Source organism: Zea mays, chromosome 1 (genome assembly GCF_902167145.1).
Source record: "Zea mays cultivar B73 chromosome 1, Zm-B73-REFERENCE-NAM-5.0, whole genome shotgun sequence".
Taxonomy (NCBI): Eukaryota; Viridiplantae; Streptophyta; class Magnoliopsida; order Poales; family Poaceae; genus Zea; species Zea mays.
In genome coordinates, this window is record NC_050096.1 from 19,853,428 (window position 1) to 19,875,771 (window position 22,344).

General features: G+C 44.5%; 1 protein-coding gene across 1 annotated transcript; it reads right to left on the reverse strand.

The window, feature by feature from the left end:
* Nucleotides 1–17,782: 17,782 nt before the first annotated feature.
* Nucleotides 17,783–21,938, reverse strand: LOC100274352 (uncharacterized). The gene is made up of 6 exons (NM_001148712.1): nt 21,755–21,938; nt 21,073–21,189; nt 20,103–20,201; nt 19,184–19,369; nt 18,870–19,051; nt 17,783–18,538 (listed from the first exon to the last, which is right to left on the reverse strand). Exons 1-6 carry the CDS (start codon nt 21,869–21,871, stop codon nt 18,139–18,141), a joined length of 1,101 nt encoding a protein of 366 aa, NP_001142184.1. The 5' UTR covers nt 21,872–21,938; the 3' UTR covers nt 17,783–18,138.
* Nucleotides 21,939–22,344: the final 406 nt, after the last annotated feature.

The window sequence follows — 22,344 nt, forward strand, 5'->3', positions numbered from 1 at the left end:
TTCTTCTCCTTCCTCTTGGTGCGGGACTCTTCCGATGAAGTGCTCCCGTGGCTTGTAGTGGGCTTTTCGCCGGTCTCCATCTCCTTCTTGGCGTGATCTCCCGACATCACTTCGAGCGGTTAGGCTCTAATGAAGCACCGGGCTCTGATACCAATTGATAGTCGCCTAGAGGGGGGGTGAATAGGGCGAAACTGAAATTTACAAATATAAACGCAACTACAAGCCGGGTTAGCGTTAGTAATAAAGAAACGAGTCCGCGAGAGAGGGTGAAAAACAAATCCCAAGCGAATAAGTAAGTGAGACACGGAGATTTGTTTTACCGAGGTTCGGTTCTTGCAAACCTACTCCCCGTTGAGGAGGCCACAAAGGCCGGGTCTCTTTCAACCCTTCCCTCTCTCAAACGATCCACGGATCGAGTGAGCTTTCTCTTCTCAATCACTTGGAACACAAAGTTCCCACAAGGACCACCACAAGATTGGTGTCTCTTGCCTCAATTACAAGTGAGTTTGATTGCAAAGAAGGGATCAAGAAAGAAGAAAGCAATCCAAGCGCAAGATCTCGAAAGAACACAAGCAAATCACTCTCTCTAGTCACTATGGCGTTGTGTGGAATTTGGAGAGGATTTGATCTCTTTGGTGTGTCTAGAATTGAATACTAGAGCTCTTGTAGTAGTTGGGAAGTGGAAAACTTGGATGCAATGAATGGTGGGGTGGTTGGGGTATTTATAGCCCCAACCACCAAACTTGACCGTTGGCTGGGCTGTCTGTTCGATGGCGCACCGGACAGTCCGGTGCACACCGGACAGTCCGGTGCCCCTGCCACGTCACCAGTGCCGTTGGAAATCGACCGTTGGAGTTCAGACTTCTGGGCCCGCCTTGATGTCCGGTGGCGCACCGGACATGTACTGTAGAGTGTCCGGTGCGCCAGCATGGGCGTGCCTGATCTCTGCGCGCGCTGGCGCGCAATAAATGCGCTGCAGGTAGCCGTTGGCGCCTGAAGTAGCCGTTGCTCCGCAGATGCACCGGACAGTCCGGTGCACACCGGACAGTCCGGTGAATTATAGCGGAGCGGCTGGAATGAAAACCCGAGGCTGGCGAGTTCCTGGGGCCGCCCTTCCTTGGAGCACCGGACATGTCCGGTGAACACCAGACAGTCCGGTGAATTATAGCGGAGTGGCCCCTGGAAATTCCCGAAGGTGGCGAGTTCGAGTTGGAGTCCTCTGGTGCACCGGACACAGTCCGGTGTGCCAGACCAGAGGTGCCTTCGGTTGCCCCTTTGCTCTTTTGTTGAACCCAACTCTTGGTCTTTTTAATGGCTAAGTGTGAACCTTTAGCACCTGTATAACTTATACACTAGAGCAAACTAGTTAGTCCAAAGATTTGTGTTGGGCAATTCAACTACCAAAATCATTTAGGAACTAGGTGTAACCCTAATTCCCTTTCAGCCGCCACCCCAATCCTGATGTGACGCCGTCCAACCGCACCCGATCCTGGCGCCTCCTTCCCTTGCCCCGTTGTCATCGTGACGCCGACCCGCCCGACAAGCTAGACCTCGCTCATCGCAATAATATGACCTGTCCTAGCGGTCGACGAGCTTGACGAACCAGCAAGACCTAGCTCTCATATGATTTCTGGCCCTCAGTAAATTCTCGTCCTGCTTCCGCTGCTCGCCGAGCGTGCCCTGGCCACTTTGCAGGCGCGTCGGCACCCTGGCTTGTTGCTAATAACTGAAGGAAGGATCGGAAGAAACTGTTCTAAACAGAACTATGCTCGCACGTGCACTATCCCCGAACGTCAGTTTATCGAAAAAGACTGGCACACGGACTGATGCTCGTGGGCGAAGCTGCATATATACAAGTTATTTGCCACCTCCAACCTCAATCATGCATGTGATGAGACGTTAACTTCTGAATTTGATTTAACCTTTGATTCTAGCTTGTTGGGCGGGTCGGGCTCTCAATTGCCCAAAGCTGAAAGCTCCGGCGAAAACTGTCTACCTGGCCTTCTATAGATTCTGCATTTCTGACAGGAAATGTGCTGCATCACCAATGATCAAATAACTGAATCTTATTTTACCCTTCTTTTAGTTCTTTGATGAATATATTATACCCAAAAAAAAGGAGTATGCAAGTGAAAAAACGACGAGGTTGCTGGTCAATCACGTACCACACCCTGGCCTGGCGCGCGCGCGGATCGGAAGACAAAACGTAGAGTTGCTATATGAGCAAATCGCAGATTCAACGTTCTATCACTGTCTCCAAGCTAGACTCCAATCCAAACAGGTCTACACCAGCCATCTGACCGTCTTGCATAGCTCCATTCCTTGGAAAAAAAAAGAAGAGACGGTTTTATTCTATTCTACACGTTTTGCCTCGCGCCTCGCCCACCACGTTTAGTCCTGGTCTTGCCTTGCGGTGACCAGGTGGGGGCGACCGCCCGCCGCCGGCACCTCACGGGGGGACGCGGCGAGACCGCAACATGACTCGCCGTGGAACCCTCCAATTTCGCTTTGGCGAGCGTTCGCTCAATTTCAGTCTAGTGAACGATCTGACTGGCGATAAAAACAGGCAGGATAGGCGCACGCGCGAGGCAGGAATGTTGCGCATAGATCGAAGACACTTAGACTGTCCGTAATAGTTCTCTCTAAATTCCTATCTATATCCTACTTTTGCACCACGTCATCAAGATTTTACCTTCTATTTTTTTCATCTCACACAGTAGTTTCCTCTAAATACTCCCTTATAGCCCAACAGGGATGGATCCAAGGAGGGGTTGTCGGAGCTTCAAATCAGTTCAAATGTCGTATTTTCTAGCCCACCATGCATCGGCTACGTCTACACCTAAAAGAATCATTTAATATTTTGTTACGTTTAAAAAAAAGATGTTGCATAAAATGCTATGTTAATGATTCTGCTGCGAGTGACTAGTAGTTTAGTGTCATCTATAAAGATGGCAGAAGACTAAATGAACATGAACTCAGCCGATACACGTGCACCATGACACTGGCCTCATCATAGTTTGCGTCCTAACCCTAGCCGTGACGTCGTGCTACCCGTTGGTCATCATTCCTACCCCACTACTGTCTATGGTTCAATTATAAGTGAATAAAAAAAACTTTAATCTTATCAATCCCCGTACATTAATCACAATCGAAGAATCCTACAGAAAATGCACAAGCTTCCTGGTCAATCACGTACAACTCCACAGCGGAAGGCCGCAAAGACTTGGTCTGAGGAGGAGTCACCCGGGGAAGAAGGCGGCAGCGCAAAAGGTTGAATCATAGATCTGCTCGAGCCCTTATCATGCACGGACACGTGCAGACAGGATAGCCGCAGTACGCACATGCATGGGATGGGGAGCTGGAGATCATGTCATGCTGCTGCCTGCGTGGTGCATGCATTGTTCATCAGCCTGCGCAGGGCATGTGACGCAGCCATCTCGATCGGAAGCGTCGTGCGCCGACACCAGTTCGTGTTCGTGACTGCATCAGACTCTCTGCGCCGGTTTCCGCGGCCACCGGGGTCACTCTTCCTGATCGAGGAGGGCCGCAGTGATCCATTTGCAGCTCGATCGCAGCCGCCTTCGCTCCCATGCCAGGTTCAGTTCACCTGGGCGATCAGGTAATATTTTTTTTTGTTCTATGTCTGAATCTGCAGACAATAATAATAATTTGAACAACAACCAACTAGTACAATTCACACGGGACAATCTGTAGGGTTTTTTTTGTATAGTTAAACAACGTAAAGAAAGTACATACTGCAAATCAGGGCCTCTGAAAGGTACGGGAAGTGAAGAATCCTACAGAAAAAAAAAACAAATTCGCACAAGCTTCCTTCCTTCCTGGTCAATCACGTACCACTCCCTGCGGCTGCGGCCGCAGCGCAAGGCAAAACGGGGACGCTGCGTTGAGCCGAGCGAGCGCACTGCAGCTTCGTAGTCTATCTCCATGACTCCGATCCATCACGTTCTGGCATCCCTCCCATCTGCACCACGTTTTTTTTTCCTCTCTCCGGATGATTGCGGCGACCAGATCGATGGAGGGGCGGCCGCCGCCGGCACCGCGCGCGCGGGAAAGCGAGACCAGGAGGCCAGACGACGCATAAGGTTGAACCATACATAGATCTGCCCAAGCCCTTATCAAGTTGAGATGCACTGCAGACAGGGATATATAGCCGCAATACGCACATGCACGCGGGACAGGTTGCTCTTATCTATCGGCAAGCTGGAGATGCTAGCTGCTGCTGCTGCTGCGTGCATGCGTTGTTCTTCTTTAGCCGCCAGGCATGGACCTGACTGGAAACCAACCGAATTCCTGAGTTTATTCTCTTTTTTCCCCCCTTCGCGTACGTACCTGCGCTGCGCAGGGCATGTGACGCAGCCATCTCGAACTTAACGAGAGCGTCGTGCGCCGACACCACTTCGTGTTCGTGGCTGTAGACTCTCTGCGCCGGCCTGTGCCTGTTTCCACGGCCACCGGTCACCCTCTTCCCGAGGAGCTAGCTAGCTAGGGCTGTCCTGATCCATTTGCAGCTCGCAGCCGCCTTGGCTCAAACCACTGCACCATGCCATGCCAGGTCCAGTTCACCTGCAATCACACTCTCTATCAGAGCTTCACATCGAGATCGATCCGTGCGTAGAAATTCAGCTCTGCTTACCGCCGTCCACTTGCGTGAATTGCTTGCTCGTAGGCGCGCGGAAGTCCGGAGAGTACGTCCGGATAATAATCTTTCCTCTCGCTGTAAAGCTAGTTTGTACAGAGTGTGGACGGCGGTTAGTCCAGATCGAAACGAAAGTTAAGCAAAATGGGATTGCATTTTTCTAGTAAAGTTTACTAAAAAAAGTATATTAATCTGTATTCTTTTAATAAAATTTTAGTACAGAAAAGATTAAATTATTTGATTTTTTTTTTAAAAAAAAACAAAATAAAAACTGTATTGTTTTATGGACGTAGGAGGAGCTAGCACCTAGCAGCAGCCAAGTCGTTCACGTAGTTTAAAAAAAACAAAAGAAAAGTCTTTGACGTACGTTGTTTGAGAATCTCAGTCAGATGTGGCACAGTAGTGCCATTTCAGATCCCCTGTGGATGCTTTTGCGAGCTTTCCCTGTCACACCATTTCCATTTGGTTGCATCCCGTGACGCTGCCACCTTTGAATATAATTGGAACGACAATAACGTATACTCCCATGTGTTTGGTCGTTCAGCTCTCCCGTCAACCAGTACTAATTATTATGCAAAGGGCACCCTAAAGCTCATGTGTAACTGATTTTCCCCTTCGTTTTTACGCTTCAAGACTGGGACTACACTTTTTAAGTACGAAACCGACAGCTGGATAATAACGTGGAGACCTGTGGTGGTGATCATCAGCTGATGGGCACGCACAACGTAGCGATGGCCGATCCAGCGACAACCGGCGGCTGCTTCGTCCGGCATTGACGTGACTTCTCCCGGCCGGCCCGTACGCGCAGAAGCAGAAGCAGAAGCAGAAGCGTCGTGTGTGCGTCCCACACCGCTTGTAAGTGCTGGCTTCTGCTCTTAATTGCATCCGTGCTTCATCACTTATCTGGCTATCAGGCTGCAGCCACTGTTATCGCATCATATCGAAAGCAAATCAACCAGTGCTGAGGCCCTTGGTGAAGGCTTCTCCTCACTGTCCTGTCATGTGGCTGCCATCAGATAGCCAGTTACCCGTTTGCCCAGAATAGACATGGACATCTGAACTCCATTCGGCTGTGTCAGATCAACCCCGGCCAAGAGCCTTCTAAACGAACTCCCTACTTTAGCTTCGTCTCCACCTTATGCTTCTTGGTGATCGAGCACCATTGGAGAGATTCGTCTCTCTCCTGAAAGTATTGACATGTTTCTAACTCTTCTTTATTTTAAATATTTACATTTGAGAAATTCAATTCCTGTTTTTATATTACTAAAACTTTTGTCTTAGAATAGTGTTGAAACTTAAGGTGCAAAATTTTTAATACTATGAACAGATAACACTCTTAGCTAAAAGGAGTGAAGTAAAACTATTCAGTAGGATTTATGTTTTGCGAGAAATCTTATATTAGCCTAATTCACCCTCCTTCTGGGTATCTTGATTCTTTCAACATAGTGTATCACTTTTAGTTAGGATGTTCCTTTAGTTTCTTATTATACTTATTCGATATTTGTTTATTTTATGCACATATTCGATGTATGTGCAACCCCTTTTCTACAAAACATATCTTCAGGCCGTCCCCCTGAGAGCACCTAGAGGGGGTGAATAGGTGATCCTGTAAAACTTAAAACTTAACACCACAAACTTGATTAAGAGTTAGTATAATGAAATCAAGTGAGTAGAGAGGAGAGCTCTTGTGAAGCATAATAGACACAATAAGGACAAGCACAAGAGACACGAGGATGTTATCCCGTGGTTCGGCCAAGTACAAAACTTGCCTACTCCACGTTGTGGCGTCCCAATGGACGAGAGTTGCACTCAACTCCTCTCAAGTGATCCAATGATCAACTTGAATACCACGGTGTTCTTTTTACTTTGCTCTTTTCTCGTTTGCGAGGAATCTCCACAACTTGGAGTCTCTCGCCCTTACAATAAGAATCAATATGAAGCACAAGAGTAAGGGAGGGAAGCAACACACTCAAAACCACAGCAAATACGCACACACACGATCAAAACTTGAGCTCAAAACAATATCTCAAGGTTCTCACTAGAACAGAGCTCAAATCACTAAGAATGTCGAATTAGTGCGCAAGAGTGAAGTGTGAATGATCAACAATGCTCAAAGGTTGCTTGGTGCTTTCTTCCATGCGCCTAGGGGTCCCTTTTATAGCCCCAAGGCAGCTAGGAGCCGTTGAGAGCATTCCAGGAAGGCAATTCTTGCCTTCTGTCGCCTGGCGCACCAGACAGTCCGGTGCAGATTTCTTTCCTTCTTTGGCGAAGCCGACCGTTGGCACTTTGGAGCCGTTGGCGCACCGGACACTGTCCGGTGCACACCGGACAGTCCGGTGCCCCCTTCTGACCGTTGGCTCGGCCACGTGTCTCGCGCGAATCGCGCGGCCGACCGTTGGCTCACCGGACAGTCCGGTGCACACCGGACAATCCGGTGAATTTTAGTCGTACGCCGTTAATTACTTCCCGAGAGCAGCAAGTTCGCCTGAGCCAGCCTGGCGCACCGGACACTGTCCGGTGCGCCACCGGACAGTCCGGTGCACCCAGACAGAGCTGACTTTGGCTGAATAAAGCCATCTCTTTTTCAATTTGATTTCTCCTGTTTCCAGCACTTAGACACAATACATCAGTCCATAAAACAATGTACTAAGTCTAGAAACATACCTTTTGACTTGATTTGCACTTTGTCCACCACTTTGCATAGATCAACACTTAGGCACTTGTGTTGGACACTAAATCACCAAAATACTTAGAAATGGCCCAAAGACATATTTCCCTTTCAATCTCCCCCTTTTTGGTGATTTATGCCAACACAACATAAAGCAAGTAGAACAAGTGCAGAATCACTTCAAATAAGAACTCAAAATTGTTTTGATTCAAATTTGACATATATGGATCATTCTTTGGCACCACTTGGTTTGTTTTTGCAAATCAAACTCAATTTCCTATATCTAAGTCAAACACACATGTTGAAACATAAAGAGAGATTTTTTCACAAGAAATTGATCAAGGATTCAAAAACTCCCCCTTTTCCCATAATTAAGCCTTCTCCCCACAAGAGACCAACTTTTGACAATAAGAGGCAAACACGAGTATTTTGACAAACAAAAACTATAACTCTACTATTTTCAAAATTCACAAGTGGTAGCTGATCCATTTCTTGCTTTGGTCGTATTTTCTCCCCCTTTGGCATCAAGCACCAAAACGGGATCAACGTTGGCTCTTTAACCCCATTGCCTCACCAAAATCTTCAACTAAGAGTAAAAAGGCAATAAGAGTACAAAGATGAACTTGGTAAAAAGTTACTCTTTCATCGGAGTGCAGTGGAAGTCTTGCATGGTCCAAGTCCACCTTTTTCCTTTCAAACCTCCTTTGAGACTAAATTAAGCAAACTCAAGCACACAGTTAGTCTCAAAGGGTCAAGTTGTAGCACATCTCCCCCTAAATTTGTGCATCACTTGCAAAGGACTTGTGAGGTCCGGGGAGTGTTTGTACAACTTGAGCACCATAAATAATCAACAAAGTATATTCAGGAACATGATCAAGGCATAAAACACATGTATGCTATAAATCAATCCAAGTTTCGCGAATCTAAGACATTTAGCTCACTAAAGGTCTGCTCATCTAAAGGCTTGGTAAAGATATCGGCTAGCTGGTTCTCGGAGCTAACATGAAACACTTCGATATCTCCCTTTTGCTCGTGGTCTCTCAAAAAGTGATGCCGGATGTCTATGTGCTTTGTGCGGCTGTGTTCAACAGGATTATCCGCCATGCGGATGGCACTCTCATTATCACATAGGAGTGGGACTTTGCTCAGATTGTAGCCAAAGTCCCTGAGGGTTTGCCTCATCCAAAGTAGTTGCGCGCAACACTGTCCTACAGCAACATACTCGGCCTCAGCGGTGGATAGGGCAACAGAGGTTTGTTTCTTAGAGCTCCACGACACCAGGGACCTTCCTAAGAATTGGCACGTTCCCGATGTACTCTTCCTATCGACCTTACATCCAGCATAGTCGGAGTCTGAATATCCAATCAAGTCAAAGGTAGACCACTTTGGATACTAGATCCCGAAACAAGGCGTAGCGACTAAATATCTAAGAATTCGCTTCACCGCCACTAAGTGACATTCCCTTGGATCGGATTGAAATCTAGCACACATGCATACACTAAGCATAATATCCGGTCTACTAGCACATAAATAAAGTAAAGACCCTATCATAGACCGGTATGCCTTTTGATCAACGGACTTACCTCCTTTGTTGAGGTCGGTGTGTCCGTCGGTTCCCATTGGAGTCTTTGCGGGCTTGGCATCCTTCATCCCAAACCGCTTGATCAAGTCTTGCGTGTACTTTGTTTGGGATATGAAGGTCCCATCCTTGAGTTGCCTCACTTGGAACCCAAGGAAATAGCTTAACTCGCCCATCATCGACATCTCGAACTTTTGAGTCATCACCCTGCTAAACTCTTCACAAGACTTTTGGTTAGTAAAACCAAATATTATGTCATCGACATAAATTTGGCACACAAAAAGATCACCATCACAAGTCTTAGTGAAAAGAGTTGGATCGGCTTTCCCAACCTTGAAAGCATTAGCAATTAAAAAGTTTCTAAGGCATTCATACCATGCTCTTGGGGCTTGCTTAAGTCCATAGAGCGCCTTAGAGAGCTTACACACGTGGTCGGGGTACCGTTCATCCTCGAAGCCAGGGGGTTGCTCCACGTACACCTCCTCCTTGATTGGCCCGTTGAGGAAAGCACTCTTCACATCCATTTGGAACAACCTGAAAGAATGGTGAGCGGCATATGCTAGCAAAATACGAATGGACTCTAGCCTAGCCACAGGAGCAAAAGTCTCCTCAAAGTCCAAACCTGCGACTTGGGCATAACCTTTTGCCACAAGTCGTGCCTTGTTTCTTGTCACCACCCCGTGCTCGTCTTGTTTGTTGCGGAACACCCACTTGGTTCCCACAACATTTTGCTTGGGACGAGGCACCAGTGTCCAAACTTCATTTCTCTTGAAGTTATTGAGCTCCTCTTGCATGGCCAACACCCAGTCTGGATCTAGCAAGGCCTCCTCTACCCTGAAGGGCTCAATAGAAGAGACAAAGGAGTAATGCTCACAAAAATTAACTAATCGAGATCGAGTAGTTACTCCCTTGCTAATGTCACCCAAAATCTGGTCGACGGGATGATCCCTTTGAATCATTGCTCGAACTTGGTTTGGAGGTGCCGGTTGCGCTTCTTCCTCCATTACATGATCATCTTGTGCTCCCCCTTGATCACACGCCTCCTCTTGATGAACCTGTTCATCATCTTGAGTTGGGGGATGTACCATTGTTGAGGAAGAAGGTTGATCTTGCTCCTTTTGTTCCTGTGGCCGCACATCTCCAATCACCATGGTGCGTATTGCGGCGGTTGGAACATCTTCTTCATCTACATCATCAAAATCAACAACTTGCTCTCTTGGAGAGCCATTAGTCTCATCAAATACAACGTCGCTAGAGACTTCAACCAAACCCGATGATTTGTTGAAGACTCTATACGCCTTTGTATTTGAGTCATAACCTAACAAAAACCCTTCTACCGCTTTGGGAGCAAATTTGGTATTCCTACCCTTCTTCACTAGGATGTAGCATTTACTCCCAAAAACTCGGAAATACGAAACATTGGGTTTGTTACCGGTTAGTAGCTCATACAAAGTCTTCTTGAGGAGGCGATGAAGGTAGACCCGGTTGATGGCGTGGTAAGCCGTGTTCACGGCTTCCGACCAAAAGCGCTTGGGGGTCTTGAACTCTCCAAGCATCGTCCTCGCCATGTCTATAAGTGTCCTGTTCTTCCTCTCTACCACACCATTTTGCTGTGGTGTGTAGGGAGCGAAGAACTCGTGCTTGATCCCTTCCTCCTCAAGGTACTCCTCCACTTGAAGGTTTTTGAACTCGGACCCATTATCGCTTCTTATCTTATTCACCTTGAGCTCAAACTCGTTTTGAGCTCTCCTTAGGAAGCGCTTGAGGGTCCCTTGGGTTTCAGATTTATCCTGCAAAAACAACACCCAAGTGAAGCGGGAAAATCATCAACTATAACAAGACCATACTTACTTCCTCTTATGCTTAGATAGGCAACGGGTCCGAAGAGGTCCATATGAAGTAACTCCAGGGGTCTTGATGTTGTCATCACATTTTTGGCATGATGAGAGCTTCCCACCTGTTTTCCTGCTTGACAAGCTGCACAAGGTCTATCTTTTTCGAAAGTAACATTAGTTAGACCTATCACGTGTTCTCCCTTTAGAAGCTTGTGAAGGTTTTTCATCCCCACATGTGCTAAGCGGCGATGCCACAGCCAGCCCATGCTAGTCTTAGCAATTAAGCATGCATCTAGACCGGCCTCCTCTTTTGCAAAATCAACTAAATAAAGTTTGCCGTCTAATACACCCTTAAAAGCTAATGAACCATCACTTCTTATAAAGACAGACACATCTACATTTGTGAATAAACAGTTATATCCCATATTACAAAGTTGACTCACAGACAACAAGTTATATCCAAGCGACTCAACTAAGAACACATTAGAAATAGAGTGCTCGGATGAAATAGCAATTTTTCCTAACCCTTTCACCTTGCCTTGGTTCCCATCACCGAATATGATTGAATCTTGGGGATCCTTGTTCTTGACGTAGGAAGAGAACATCCTCTTCTCTCCCGTCATGTGGTTTGTGCATCCGCTGTCGATAATCCAGCTTGAGCCCCCGGATGCATAAACCTGCAAGGCAATTTTAGGCTTGGGTCTTAGGTACCCAACTCATGTTGGGTCCTGTAAGGTTAGTCACAATAGTCTTAGGGACCCAAATGCAAGTCTTGTCTCCCTTACATTTTGCCCCTAATTTTCTAGCAACTATCTTCCTATCCTTTCTACAAATTGCAAATGAAGCATTGCAGGCATGATAGATTGTAGAGGGTTCATTCATTACTTTCCTAGGAGCATGAACAATATTTCTTCTAGGCATAGCATTTTTCTTAGCAACATTTCTATCATACATAATAGAAGAGCTAGAAGCAACCATGGCATGAGAATCAAAAGCATCATAACTTCTAAAAGCATTCCTAGAATGTCTTCTATCATGATACATGAAAGCATGGTTTTTATGAGCACTACTATCCATAGGGGCCTTCCCTTTCTCCTTGGTGGAGATGGGAGCCTTATGACTTGTTAAGTTCTTGACTTCCCTCTTGAAGCCAAGACCATCCTTAATTGAGGGGTGTCTACCAATTGTGTAGGCATCCCTTGCAAATTTCAGTTTTTCAAATTCACTCTTGCTAGTCTTAAGTTGGGCATTAAGACTAGCCACTTCATCATTAAATTTAGAAATTGAAACTAGGTGTTCACTACAAGCATCAATATTAAAATCTTTACACCTAGTGCAAACTACAACATGTTCTACACAAGATGTTGATTTATTAGCTATTTCTAACTTAGCACTCAAGTCATCGTTTATGCTCTTTAAACTAGAAATAGAGTCATGGCACGTAGACAATTCACAAGAAAGCATTTCATTCCTCTTTATTTCTAAAGCAAGAGATTTTTGAGCTTCTACAAACTTATCATGTTCATCGTATAAGAGATCCTCTTGCTTTTCTAGCAATCTATTCTTATCATTTAAAGCATCAATTAATTCATTTATTTTATCAATCTTAGTTCTATCTAGGCCCTTGAATAAACTAGCATAGTCTATTTCATCATCATCACTAGACTCATCCTCACTAGAAGAAGCATAAGTGGATTTTCGAGAGTTTACTTTCTTCTCCTTTGCCATGAGGCAGGTGTGATATTCATTGGGGAAGAGGGACGCTTTGTTGAAGGCGGTGGCGGCGAGTCCTTCGTTGTCGGAGTCAGACGACGAACAGTTCGAGTCCCACTCCTTTCCAAGGTGTGCCTCGCCCTTAGCCTTTTTGTATGCCTTCTTCTTTTCCCTCTTGTTTCCTTGTTCCTGGTCACTATCATTATCGGGACAGTTAGTGATAAAATGACCGATCTTACCACATTTGAAGCATGAGCGCTTCCCATTCGTCTTGGTCTTGTTTGGATGCTCCTTGCGACCCCTTAGCGCCGTCTTGAAGCGCTTGATGATGAGGACCATTTCTTCATCATTAAGTCTGGCCGCCTCAATTTGTGCCACCTTGCTAGGTAGCGCCTCCTTGCTCCTCGTAGCTTTGAGAGCAATGGTTTGAGGCTCTTGGATTGGGCCATTCAACGCATCATCAACGTACCTTGCTTCCTTGATCATCATACGCCCGCTTACAAACTTTCCAAGTATCTCCTCGGGCGTCATCTTTGTGTACCTAGGATTCTCACGAATATTGTTCACAAGATGAGGATCAAGGATAGTAAAGGACCTTAGCATTAGGCGGACGACGTCGTGGTTCGTCCATCGCGTGCTTCCATAGCTCCTTATTTTGTTGACGAGGGTCTTTAGCCGGTTGTATGTTTGAGTTGGCTCCTCGCCCCTGATCATCGCGAATCTACCAAGTTCGCCCTCCACCAACTCCATCTTGGTGAGCATGGTAACGTCATTCCCCTCATGTGAGATCTTGAGGGTGTCCCAAATCTTCTTGGCGTTATCCAAGCCGCTCACTTTATGGTATTCATCCCTGCACAATGATGCTAGAAGAACAGTAGTAGCTTGTGCATTTTTGTGAATTTGCTCATTGATAAACATGGGACTATCACTACTATCAAAATGCATTCCATTCTCAACTATCTCCCATATGCTTGGATGGAGAGAGAACAAATGACTACGCATTTTGTGACTCCAAAATCCGTAGTCCTCTCCATCAAAGTGAGGAGGTTTACCAAGTGGAATGGAGAGTAAATGAGCATTTGTGCTTTGCGGAATACGAGAATAATCAAAAGAAAAGTTTGAATTGACCGTTTTCTTTTTCTCGTAGTCGTCATCGTCCTTTTGGGAAGAAGTGGATTCGTCGCTGTCGTCGTAGTAGATGATCTCCTTGATGCGCCTTGTCTTCTTCTTCTTCCCGTCTCTTCTTTTGTGGCTCGAGCCCGAGTCCGTAGGCTTGTCATCTTTCGGCTCATTGAAGATAAACTCCCTCTCGTTGTTGTTGACCACCATCCCCTTTCCCTTAGGATCCATCTCTTCGGGCGATTAGTCCCTTCTTGAAGAGAACGGCTCCGATACCAATTGAGAGCACCTAGAGGGGGGTGAATAGGTGATCCTGTAAAACTTAAAACTTAACACCACAAACTTGATTAAGAGTTAGTATAATGAAATCAAGTGAGTAGAGAGGAGAGCTCTTGTGAAGCACAATAGACACAATAAGGACAAGCACAAGAGACACGAGGATGTTATCCCGTGGTTCGGCCAAGTACAAAACTTGCCTACTCCACGTTGTGGCGTCCCAATGGACGAGAGTTGCACTCAACTCCTCTCAAGTGATCCAATGATCAACTTGAATACCACTGTGTTTGATACACCTAGCCCAGGTGGGGTTGGCCGAGGCCCAACAAATTAGGGTTGCCCGGAGGCCAACAGTTCATTAAGCACACCCAACTCGGGGAAAGGCCCAATCGCCCCAAAAGACTAGTCCAATGGGGAAGGGTGGCTCTTCCTTTTAAAGTGGCTTCCTCCTCCCAAGTTAAGCGAGGTGGGATAATTCTAAGGCTCACACGGTCGTCGTCCGACTACAATTGAGCCAACTGGGCCAATTTCGTCTTTGCCAACGGGTAATAGTGGAGGATGTCCTCATCAGTGTTCTTTTTACTTTGCTCTTTTCCCGTTTGCGAGGAATCTCCACAACTTGGAGTCTCTCGCCCTTACAATAAGAATCAATATGAAGCACAAGAGTAAGGGAGGGAAGCAACACACTCAAAACCACAGCAAATACGCGCACACACGATCAAAACTTGAGCTCAAAACAATATCTCAAGGTTCTCACTAGAACAGAGCTCAAATCACTAAGAATGTCGAATTAGTGCGCAAGAGTGAAGTGTGAATGATCAACAATGCTCAAAGGTTGCTTGGTGCTTTCTTCCATGCGCCTAGGGGTCCCTTTTATAGCCCCAAGGCAGCTAGGAGCCGTTGAGAGCATTCCAGGAAGGCAATTCTTGCCTTCTGTCGCCTGGCGCACCGGACAGTCCAGTGCGCCACCGGACACTGTCCGGTGCGGATTTCTTTCCTTCTTTAGCGAAGCCGACCGTTGGCACTTTGGAGCCGTTGGCGCACCGGACACTGTCCGGTGCACACCGGACAGTCCGGTGCCCCCTTCTGACCGTTGGCTCGGCCACGTGTCTCGCGCGGATCGCGCGGCCGACCGTTGGCTCACCGGACAGTCCGGTGCATACCGGACAGTCCGGTGAATTTTAGCCGTACGCCGTTAATTACTTCCCGAGAGCAGCAAGTTCGCCTGAGCCAGCCTGGCGCACCGGACACTGTCCGGTGCGCCACCGGACAGTCCGGTGCACCCAGACAGAGCTGACTTTGGCTGAATAAAGCCATCTCTTTTTCAATTTGATTTCTCCTGTTTCCAGCACTTAGACACAATACATCAGTCCATAAAACAATGTACTAAGTCTAGAAACATACCTTTTGACTTGATTTGCTCTTTGTCCACCACTTTGCATAGATCAACACTTAGGCACTTGTGTTGGACACTAAATCACCAAAATACTTAGAAATGGCCCAAAGGCACATTTCCCTTTCACCCCCCACCAATTCTACCTCCTCTCTGTCCTTTGTGGTTTGTCCCTCCTCTATTGAATGTTGTTTCACTATAATGAGTTCTCTCTTAGTGGTTGCTCTCGCCAGTAGTTGATTGTCTATTTGGTTTAGTTGGTGATACGAAGGTAGAGGCCTTCACTCAAAGTTGCTAGTTTTGGATTGGTTGTAATTGTTACCACTTTTGGCTTGAGTTTAGAAGTTAGCTTCTTCTTCGACTATTTTTCTATGGTCCATGTTTGACTTGCAGAAGTTTTTGCATGACTTCATAAAGTTCTTATATTGTTGCTTGTTGGTTCTCGAGCAAAGTGTGATGTGCATTTGTCCCATATGAAACCTTTTGATTGTTGCTATGATGGCCACGTCATCTTGTACATCGGGTACTTGCGCTTTGATTTGAATGAACCTTCAAAAGTATTGAGTTAAACATCCTTTGAGTTGTTATTGCGGTTGAAGTGATCTAGAATTGTCAGTCCTATTGTCACACACGAATTTAAGGAAAAATCCAGATGTATCTCATATGTGTGTCAAAATTAGATTTCACACATATAATGACTCAGTTTATAGAATCCAATGGCACAAATTTATTACATAATGAATTGTCTTTACAAAGATAACTAAGATTAAAACTTGCACTGATCTAAACAAATTAAATTAAACAATATTTAATACATGATGAAAGGGAGATAGTTATACGTTTGTTCCTTGCCGACGATCGGGTAGAGAAGACAACTTGACGCCTAACACCATCTCATTGTTACCGACGACATGAAACGTCCACGTGACAAGGCGACAGATGAGCCATGGCAATGAGATTGAAGACGGCAATGAAGTGATCGAGCATCCATGTAGAGTGCTTCCCAAAAACTTTATTTACCCTCTCCTGATACAAGATCTCTGGGGGCAATAGTTTTGGAGACCTGCTCTCTTGTTTGTCGGTGCACGCGAATGATTAGGAAGAAGTATCATACGCACGACGCTGTAGGCAGGAAGCAGGGACGAAACTAGATGCTTTGGTTGTGTTCTACTCTCGATGGCAGCAACAATACCTATTTAAAGGAGGAAATCGTGTTCGAGTTGTAGCTATCCGAAACCGCGTTCAAGTTGTGGCTATCCAAAACCGGACGCGGTTCTGTAGAGCCAAAAAAATCTGCATCAGATAAGGATGCCGAGGACGCACACCAGATAAGGATAACGATGATCCATACCAAATAAGGATATCGATGAACTCTTGACGGATAAGGATCCCAGATTAAGTGGCAAAACAAAACTGCAAAAATTTCAGTTTCTCATCCTTTCAAATAGTGTTAATGTCATAATTTTAGAAGAAATGTGCAAAACCATAATTTATAAGAAAAAAAATAAAAAAATGTTCAAACTGTACAACCATTTGAACATACAATTCAACTACAACCACACTCAAAACCACTGAAATCTAAACCATTCAGTTGTATTTGTTAACCTTTGATCCAAGTCCTACGTAATGCAAGATAATCTGATGTATTTTTCTCTTATTTTGTTGCAGCAGAAAGTTAGCAATACGTCAACCTTGTTTTTTCTATCTGTTGTAACAACATGACAGCGGTATGGCAATAGTGGCCAGCTGCAGGAAGTAGTGGCTATAGTAATAACAGGTGGACTAGTTGTATTTGTTGAAATACACGAAATGGCTGTATAGTTCAGGATCCGTTTGGGAGTGGAGTATTTTCTCTGTTTCTTAAGAATGCTGTATTTATTTGAAATGTTGCGGTATTTTTTTAATACAATATTTGGTAGACTCTTCAAAAATTATGTTTTCAAACTGTAGTTTAGACTATGCGGCAGTACTTTCACAGTTTTAGAAACTTAGCTCCACATCAAAGTTTTTAATACTGTGGTAAAAAAACTATAGATATGTCTTGTCATTTCAAAACTATAGTATTTAAAACCATATTTTTCGAATACTTTATTTCTACACCACCAACAGACGAGTGCTCGTGCTGAGTGTTGTGTGTATGAAGATGCAGCTCACATGTGCATGCAACTAGATCGGGACCATATTTTTCTTAGGTCTGTTTGGCAAAATATGGACTAGACAGGACTAAAACCAAGAACTAAAGATTAGTCCCTCTAACCAAACGGGGCCTTAGTATAAGGCCTAGACATCCAAATTCGGTTGAGTCCTATTCGGATAGGAAGGACAGATTCCCCACCCCACACACGCGCGCATGCACACAGCATTCAGAATTCAAACAACATGTATCTTTTGAGATAATCTCAGATCCATCTTCGAATTTTTGAAATATGTTATGTACCATATGAGCAGGACACAATAACACAAAGGAGGTGATCTGGAAACTGTTAAGGACTTATCACTTATGTCAGCTACCGATGAGCAGGTGAGGAACTGAGGATCCTATGAATGAAGATCGGCATGAGCTATTTATTTAAGAAACAATTTTTTTACTCGAATCCAAAAAAGGCTTCCTAGATAGAATCTCTTTACATGATAATAAAGGTCTTCAACAAACATTATTCAGGAATTGATACAACCTGTATATGCATAAAAACAGATAAAGTAGGAACTACAAACTAGTCAGCCTATAGCCCCTCCAGGTAACTTGTTTTATTGCCAAGCGTTGATCGTACCATACCAACTGAAGCTGAAGGCCTCTCATTCAGCTTATTCTGGTTTTCACTGAATATTCTATATATCCCCAGCAGAAATGGAAGGGAAAGGAAAGTGTATAACTAATCACATGGTATGAGAAGGACATCAACTTCTTTCAGCAAGGCTTTCATAGAAGAGTATGTAGCCATTATCAGTATTACCACTGAACTCCTGCGGTGAGCCAAAGAATGCCTGTACCATGGACTCATCAGTCATCTCAACGTTCTCGTCATCAAAGAATAACCAATGATTGTGGCTCTTAACCAAACTGATATAGTGGCCATGGTTTGGCCCACTTCCAACATGAACTACCACAGCGAAAAGGGAGTATTCCAAGTCCGAATTATCAACTGTATTAAGAAGTTTAAGCTCCAGTGGGAAAACCACTCTGTATGATAGTTTTTTGTAGCGCTGAAGCTGCTCAATATACTTGAACCGCTTGAGATGAATTACTAGAATGTTTGGTGGTTTTTTTATTTTCATCCTTTTTTGTGCTTCCTGCAAACTGAAGTGAAGAACAAATTCATCAAAACATATGAAATTGGAAAACTGATATAGCAATTACAATATATAAATCACAGTTATGCCAGACAAAAGCATCTCCTAACAGAAGGGTAACCAAGCTATTAGCCCAGAAGGTCTGCTAGAGGTATTGGATAATTTGCAGTAGATTCAAGTCCTTTTTTATAAAAAAAAAGGTAAAACAAGTGGACCCAATAACTAACATAAACACACGCCTCAAATGATATTCTACAGGGCCAATGTTAGCCAGGACAAAATATTGGAAGCCAGTATATACATGGAGAAACTATGGCCGAGGGATGAGAACAACGTACCTGCAGCATTTGTCACAGAAGAACTTGTCCTCTGCATTCAAAGTCTCTGTTGAGCTGAAGTTCTTAAGACAGCTGGTGAGTGAACTATTCTGTTCGATGTCCAGGCTCAGGTCAAAAAATGTTTCATCTCTATCAGTCACAGTTTCACATCTCAGACACCTTGTTTCATTAGTCAATATTCCCTACAGGAACAAAATTAAGAATTATAGGCACATCTACAAGATAAGACTGTAACATAAGCAGAAGGTGGAGTTCATGGACATGTCATAGGCACACAAACAAAAGCATCATAGAACAAATGAATGAAATCTCACCTGGAAGCATTTATGAACCCATGTGACAGCTAATTCTTTGTGACTACCATTGGGTTGGCCATCAATAGGGCCATTTGAATTCTTTTGGAGTGAGAGATTTTGAAGAGACTCTCTTGCAGCATTATGTTCTTTCTCTAGAATGTCAACTAGCTCATTCAGTAAAAAATTCAGAAACTCATGAGCATCCTGTAAAGTACAGTAGTGTGAGTTCACAGCCTATACAAAAAGGTTACACTACAATGATTGGAAAAGCATACAAATGGCATGATCTTGGAAGAGAACATAATTTTTATAGCAACAATTAAATACATATTTCATAAAAACAATTAACTATGCATCTTTTCAATGTGTCTTAAAATGCTGCACCGTTGTTAGTTATTACCATAATAAAATTAACTACATATTTCATAAAAAACAATTAACTATGTATCTTTTCAATATGTCTTAAAATGCTGCACCATTGTTAGTTATTACCATATCTCATATACCCAGGATTATCAGTTAATCACTGATAAATAGCTAAAATAGAGATGGCCTTACAAATCCAGAACTTATTTTAAAATGTTTGAGATTCTCCGCAAATCTAGCGGGAACCATCTGGTGCTATTAAGCAAATTTATTTATGGAACATAGGGTACAGTCAGGATATGTAAGAATCAGATTGAAGGTTCCCATGATTTTTTGATAATGCAAGGAGTTGAATATAGTTATAGAACCTTGAACTCAGTGTTGCATCATTTTACATGGAAATTACTGAAAAATTACAGTAGTGATTCATGCAAAGACTGCACCTAGGTTTAACAGCCTATCTCGGAGGGCCAGAAAAGTTTCTCAAGGTGATGAGCACGCTATAATGTGACCATGTGCTTGCTAAAACTACAAAAACACAATGGAAGACATCACTGACAAAATGTATTACCTGATGCATATAGCTGCGGAAAATCTCATTTTGTTTCTTCAATCGTTGTATAAAACGCTTAGGAGCAATAACCCCTGTTTTCTTCTTCTGGCTACTGATCTGTATGGACAATTAAAAAGGGATAATTATTTTGTTGAAGTAGACCGTTTGTTTCTTCCCCAGTCCACTCCAGTATTCACTCGTGAAAACAATAACATATCACACTAGTAAGAGGCCTTCAGATAAAAGGATTTTCCCAAAACATTGTACATATTTCAGACTTAAAATAGTGTAAAACTACAATACAATTGACAAGCGCACAAATAGTTGTCAGTACAAAGGCTAACAAAAATTTATCTGTGAGAAGTCAGTGGTAAAGTAAGGCAACAATGGAGCATGTCCTATGGATTTTACTCATTTAACAGGTATATTTGTAGAACCAGGTTTAGGTTTATTAAATTACAGATTTACTTGAAAATTCCAAAATGTCAATTTACAGAGGTTAGCAGAAAAAGGTGTATAATCCAAAATAACACAGAATGCTCCTTTCTAGCGTGTTCCTCTTACGCTTTGGAATGTACGAGATACAAGGCAATCTTGGTAGTTCATTGCTGAGGACTAATTTCGCATAGAGTGTTACACCATTAAACTGTTGAAATTTATACTTTGGAACATCGTTTTGTGACCTCAAACTAAGGAGGAAGAATTTAAGTCTATAACAAGTAGAAGTGTAGAACTATAGGCATATCATGGGAAACTGTCAAATTAACCAGCGACTTTATTGGAGTGTTTGATGGTATTTATTCAATGTAAATATGACAACTTAACAATGGCAGACATCTTTAGATACAGTCTTGCTCAGGAATTGTGATTAATCAACCAAAATCTCTGTGCAAGATTCAACATGTTTTTTAGTGATTCCTACACGCTGGAGTATATATTAGTTGAGAACGGGAATGACAATCACAACAAACAATAGCTGCACGAGTACCTGAGAGAACAGATCAGCCAGGCAGGTTAGCATGTTCTCTTCAACATCTCCGGTGTTTTTATTGTTTGCATAGTACTCCAGCAATTGATCACGGAAAGGAACACAAAAATAAAGTGCCTGAAACAGGAAACGGTTAGATCCCACATTATAAGGAGAACAGTATCATATATTTCTCTAAATGTTACTGACCAAAATGTCCCACATCTAACAGTATACATGCATTTCAGGTTGTCAATACATTCAGAAACTATGAGTCCTACATAATCCACCGATGTAAAAAAAGGGTTTCCAAAGGAGGCAACGCTCCTACTGCTAAAGCGAGGTGCTATATACATGCATTTCAACACGTACAGAAACCATGCGTTTCCCCAATTTCCCGATGTCAAACCAGCTGAGCAGTATCTGGGTTCACACAAGGATGACGGTCTACGATCGTGTCGTAAAAAAATAAAACAGGAAACATATCACCGGCACCGCTCAACAATCGCAAAAACTCTCCCACGCAGAAAATCTAGCGCTGATCTTCGGCGCGAGCATCACGCGCCTCTGATCTCGCAAAACACGCATCGCTCCTCACCGCCCCGCACGGAAGAGAACCAACAAATCCCACACGCCTCCGACGGGGGGTGGCAGCTCGCATCGCAACGAGCAGAGAGACATTCGGGGGCTTGCCCCGCCGTACCTGCAGCACGCTGTTGCAGTAGCAGGTGTTTCCGAAGTTCTCGAGGCCGAAGTAGCGCTCGCCCTCGGGGAACTGCTCGCCCAGCGCCTTCTCCAACCTGGAGCCCGCCGCGCCCATCACCGCCCCCGCCCAGCTCCCATTGCCCGGCGATCGGCGCGAGGGGCCTGTCGCTGTTCTGGCCGGCTGGGGCGGTGCGAGACAGGATTTGTACTGTGGCGCAGTGAAACTGTTGCGATTGGGGGGTGTCGGGGGTTGGAACGGGGGAGGAACGCACGGTTGCGGTTGCGGAAGGAAGCGAAGAAATGGGCCAAACCCAAAAGACACAGATGCCCCGAAGTGGACGTCGCGGTTTCGGCCTGTCCAACCGATCCGTTTCGTCAAGTCAAAATCTTAATCCGACGGTTAAGATCAAACTACGTGAATCGGATGGCGGTTGCCGGTTGGCTGGTGGTCAGCACCTGATACGGGCGTGCTTGTCACTTGTCAGTCATATCATCCCATAAATGTTTCATGAGGCAAAACTTTTTTTTTGTTTTTGCTTGCAATATGCACGAGGGTGGATGATGAGATGAGCCAGCTCACGTGTTTTC